Consider the following 5,165-nt stretch of genomic DNA (forward strand, 5'->3'; position numbering starts at 1 on the left):
GGAAAAGAGCTCCATATATCGCTTATCTCACGCGGTGTCGCCAAGGCCTGCAGACAACACAAGCACACTTGGAAAGGCTGCTGCAAAGAGTTCTGCGAGATAAAGAAGTGGCCAACCGATACTTCACTACAGTGTGTGTGAGGCTGCTGCTAGAGAGCAAAGAGAAGAAAATAAGAGAGTTTATTCAAGGTAAGGTTCATGCAGGCTGTGGAATGTTTGTATTCCTTTACACAGAACCACAGAATGTTAGGGACCTCAAAAGATCATCTAGTCCATCCCCTGCTTTACTCCATATTTAGATGCTGGCTCAGGTTAGTGTTTTAAAATGCAACTTCTGATCTGAGGAGCAGATTCCTAAAACAGGTTTCATTTCAGCTGGTGAATTCATGGCTCCAATAGATTACTGCAACTTAACAGTATGTTGTGGCAGCTAAGCCATGGTAACTGCCTGCATTTTTCATGGGCTAAGAGAATGAAGGTAGTTTTGCCTCATTTGGCCTAAAAAGTTATGCTAAATCATAATATCTAGCATCTACCCTGTGGAAGAAGCATTAATACTATTATTTTAGATCTAATGATAAATTAAGTTGCAGCATTTGGTCCTCAGTACAGAACCTGTGGTTGTGCCTTGGAAGATACAGGGAATAGCAGTGGTGTGAGTCAAAGATTCAAAAATACCATAGCACAAGAGATATCAGCACCAGGAAGACAACTCTCTGAGAACAGAGTCACTTAAAACAAACTGTTTCTATGTTGAACTACATAAGAAGTTTGGAGTCAGTTCTTGCTCCTGGAGCATTTAGTGCTGCATATTAAATGTGCCTGAATAGGCTGGAATTAATGTGAGAACTTCCATCTACTGGGATTAAAGTTCCGGTAACCTGGAACTTTCAATTCAGTGACCCAGGAAGGAGTTAAACCCTTTTATTGGGCAGAAAGGAGACAGCTATTTCTGGATGATCTAAAAGAGAAATTGGCAACTGTGGTGCTGAGGCTGCTGGCAGATGTGAGTGGCAGGTGTCTCCTGGTGCAGAGTGCTATAAATACGAAGCCAAGGAGCGGCCAGTGATTTGGTCACGCTGCAGTAACTTGGCTGCATCCCTCACTCTGTGTTTTGCAGGTAAACGTGAGCGTTGCAACAATGCATGCTATTAAGTGTGCAAAGGTAGAGGCAGGAGATGGTACCCATGGGCTTTCTTGAGATTTTCCCCTGCCAACATCCCTTTCAGCATCTGACAACTTCGCAGGTGCTGGTTCCTACCAGTGATTGTTCTGGGTGTGATCTCTGTGGGTGGCTGGAAAGAAGGCGTAAGAACTGGTACAGCAGAGGAAGTGATTAACACTGTATCGAGTATTTTGACCATATGCTTTGCTATATGTGTTCTATGTACTTTTCTTTAATTCCTCCATTTATTTCAAGTGTTACTGCTTGTATTTCCCTTACAAGGACGTTGGCAAAACAGACCCTCAGTACTGCCTGGCATGAAGTCTGAAGTAGATCCTGGGCTCTTCTTTCCAGAAAACCTATCAGAAATAATGTTTTTTACTTAACTGAATGTTCTTTCTCTTTTTATTTTTTATCAGATTTCCAGAAACTCACAGCAGCAGATGATAAAACAGCCCAAGTGGAGGATTTTCTTCAGTTCTTATATGGGGCTATGGCTCAGGATGCCATATGGCAGAACGCCAGCGAAGAGCAGCTTCAGGACGCACAGTTAGCGATAGAGCGCAGCGTGATGAATCGTATCTTCAAACTTGCATTCTACCCTAATCAGGATGGAGATATTTTGCGTGACCAGTAAGTTAATGTCATTTGAAATACCTGGTTTCCCTTTTGCAGTTGGTGCAGATGGAATCTGTGCAGTCTTCACGTGACAGATCTAAGTCGACCAGAGCGTGCAAACTCGTGTTTTCTTTCCCAAAGTTTTATGAAAGAACGAGGAGGTGCTTTAGCAACACGTGCAAAAGTTTGTTGTGTTTGCAGCAAACTGCTAGAACAGAACAAAACTGTAAATTGAATTACTTGGGATACAGACTTCCAGATCTGCCAGTGTATATGCTGAGAGAACATCAGAATCTGTCCCAGGACTCACTCCTTCCATTTTCTGTTTTGGTCCAGTATTTCCCATGCATTTGGGGTTTTTATGCTTTAGAACATAAGCTGTTTGAATGCTCTGCTGGCTGTGTGGTTGTACTGGATTGTGTGGCAACATCTTCTGCATCTCTTATTGACCTAGTGTCCATTAGGACCATCATTATTGTCTGCGTTCCTGAAGATCTCTCTTGTAGTATCAAATGTAAAACTTCAGTGGGAAGCCCCCAGAGACTGCTGGCTGCTGCTCACTTTTCACTCTTTGTTTTTTGTGCTTGTTTTCAGGGTCCTTCATGAGCACATACAGAGGTTATCTAAAGTAGTGACTGCAAACCACAAAGCACTTCAGATACCCGAGGTAACAACTTCTCCCTTCTTAGCCTCTGGACATGTGTCGGGGTGCTTGGTTTTGGCTGTGGTTGGGATTGGGAGAGGGTTGTTTTGGTTTCCCCTTAGAAGCATTGCTTTTCTATATGTGCCACCTGAAATACCCTGCAGGAGAAACATGTTATACCCTTGTTTTGTTATCTTCCAATGACTGATCCTTCTGAATAATGTCTTTTTTTTCCTGATTTTGACACCTCTGCCCAGATAGTAAGATTTAAGAACTCATACTGCACTGCACTAAGACACAGTAACTTCCTGATAATTTGCTTCAAAAGACAAGATTTGAATCCTTTATGCTTCTAATGTGAGTTGTATGCCATGGCTGTGGTTTACAGCTATCAAGTTAACATGGAAGTCAGGGAGAACTACAGGCTCATTCGTTAGTTGCACATAGAGTGCTGGCTCCTTGTAGTTTTTTATTGTAACACAGCAGGAAGCCACCTTCATTGTGAGTGTAATGTAACCACCTTGAGTTAAAGCTTCCCATTTCTCCAGGGCCTTGCTCCTGCCTGCAAGTCTCTGGTACTTCACATCCTCTGTGGTGCATGGTAGTAGCTTGGACAAACAAGAACTGGCAGCATGGTTATTTTATTTTCTTTTTTCCTAGGTGTATCTCCGGGAGGCTCCATGGCCATCTGCACAGTCTGAAATCCGCACAATAAGTGCTTATAAAACCCCCCGAGACAAAGTACAGTGTATCCTGCGAATGTGTTCGACCATCATGAACCTGCTTAGCCTGGCGAATGAAGATTCAGTACCTGGGGCAGATGATTTTGTTCCTGTTCTGGTCTTTGTCCTCATAAAGGTGAGTTCTTTTGCAAAGATCACAAACCCCAGCTAATGCTTGTAATAAACAAGCAAAGAAGAAGAAAAATAATGCGTTTGGGTAAGTGGGAGCATGCTAGGCTCAAAAGCAGATCTAATTCAGCAGGTTTAAATAGAAACATCAGGGGTGTGGTCACAGTTATGATTTTTTAATCCAAGCAAACTTTGCATTTGGAACCGAGGAAATAGGGGTGCAGGTGTTGTGTGTGGAGTGGAGTTTTTTTCTGAGGTGTGTCCAGCAGCATGTGTCATCTGTGCCTGTTTCATGTCCTCGCTCAAGGTCCACTCTAGGACTGACTTGGATTGTGTTGCTGGCCTTTTTTGGCCTGAGCGTCTGGAGAATGGCCTGTCGTGCCCAGGATGCCAGGACCATAGGCTTGAAATCCTTGATGACTTTAAGGGATTCTGCCAGTGTTTACCCTTCTTTCTTTTGGCCTGCTAGGTGTTTTTCCTTGTTGGAAAAATACTCCTTTCATCAAGTCTGATGCATTCTGAGTGTGTGAAATGGGTAAGCAGTCGCTACCCTGCAGATGGGCTGCATGGTCGTGTGTTCTGCGTGTGTGAGGAGCGCTGCACAAACAGAATTGTGTTTCTATTCTGCGTCTTGTCATGTTTTATGTTTAGCTTTGCCAACAAGCTGTGAGTATCTCTTTCTTCTTTAACCCTCAGGCAAATCCACCTTGCTTGCTGTCCACTGTTCAGTACATTAGTAGTTTCTATGCCAACTGTTTATCGGGAGAAGAATCGTACTGGTGGATGCAGTTCACAGCAGCAGTGGAATTCATTAAAACAATTGACGATCGCAAGTAACGCAGACAGCACGTGTACGGGCAGACTGTTAGCAGAAGAGGAGTAAATCAGAATGTACAACAGCTGCAAAAGCTGAAGAAGAGACTTTCATTGTATTATACTGTACAGAATCGAGGCATTTTAAACCACACCTTTACTAATCAAATTAATTTAACAGGTTTTCCTCTTCTCTTTTGGTTGCGTTTTTCTCCCCTGTAGATACTGGCACTGCAAAAGGGACCATGGTTTTCAGGTATTTTGGAGAGTCAAAAGGTGCAGAAAATTCGTCATGCTTTTTCCACCACCCCCCTTCCTGAGTTCTTACTCACATGAATAATTCACTTCTACCAGAAAACTGAAACAAGAAGAATCAGGGCAACCACTTAGTACACTTTCTAGCTTAATACACCTTTTTTTAATAAAAACACCAGCCACACTGAGGGTTTTTCGTAGCTGACATTAGTTATCAGTTGTATTTCACCTAAACTTAAAATCTGAGAGGACAGTGTAAATACTATTTACCTATATTTAATGCACCGCAATTCTCTTTGGACTTGTTATCCTTGGAATAAACAAGCAGAAGCCTCTCTGACCTCTGACCGGGTTGTGACATACTGTGTTTTGGTAACAAAAGGACTTCCTCGAAAGGCTAAGAGTAAAAAAAGGGCAAACTAAACTATTTATTAAAGTGTAATTAAGATTACTGAAATTTCTAAAACTGGAATTTATAATAGAGAGGGCTTATTAGATAGCTGAACACTTTTTGGCTAGGGCATTAGGGTGTTAGAGAGGTTGGGATATATAGAGGAGAGGGACTGTAAGTTACAATAGATAAGTCTAATATAAAAAAGGAGAAATAAAATACCTTACTGTAATATTTTTTTTCTGAAATATTGTGTATACTGTACAAACCCCAAACAGAGATCCTTAACAGAACCTCGGACTGTAATATATATTTTGATTAGTGACATTAAATACAAATGCCAGGGGTTTCAGTGAATGTTTTTACTAAATGTTCTTCGTGTTGTCTGCTATGCAGCAGTGCAAGTTTTACTGTTCATATAAAATATTT

The 5,165-nt window shown here is 41.8% G+C and overlaps 1 protein-coding gene across 4 annotated transcripts in view; it reads left to right on the forward strand.

Annotated features, from left to right (window-relative positions):
- GAPVD1 (GTPase activating protein and VPS9 domains 1) overlaps positions 1 to 4,622 on the forward strand; it is a 21,512-nt gene extending 16,890 nt beyond the window's left edge. For all 4 annotated transcript variants that reach the window (XM_010168123.2, XM_029084987.1, XM_010168124.2 and 1 more), the window contains 5 exons: positions 1 to 189; positions 1,585 to 1,798; positions 2,378 to 2,450; positions 3,087 to 3,284; positions 3,974 to 4,622. In XM_010168123.2, coding sequence (XP_010166425.1) covers positions 1 to 189; positions 1,585 to 1,798; positions 2,378 to 2,450; positions 3,087 to 3,284; positions 3,974 to 4,114 — 815 coding nt within the window. In that variant the 3' untranslated portion in view covers positions 4,115 to 4,622. The remainder of the gene's footprint in view (positions 190 to 1,584; positions 1,799 to 2,377; positions 2,451 to 3,086; positions 3,285 to 3,973) is intronic.
- Positions 4,623 to 5,165: the final 543 nt, after the last annotated feature.

This window comes from Antrostomus carolinensis, unplaced genomic scaffold (genome assembly GCF_000700745.2).
Source record: "Antrostomus carolinensis isolate BGI_N321 unplaced genomic scaffold, ASM70074v2 scaffold18935, whole genome shotgun sequence".
In the NCBI taxonomy this organism is placed as follows: domain Eukaryota; kingdom Metazoa; phylum Chordata; class Aves; order Caprimulgiformes; family Caprimulgidae; genus Antrostomus; species Antrostomus carolinensis.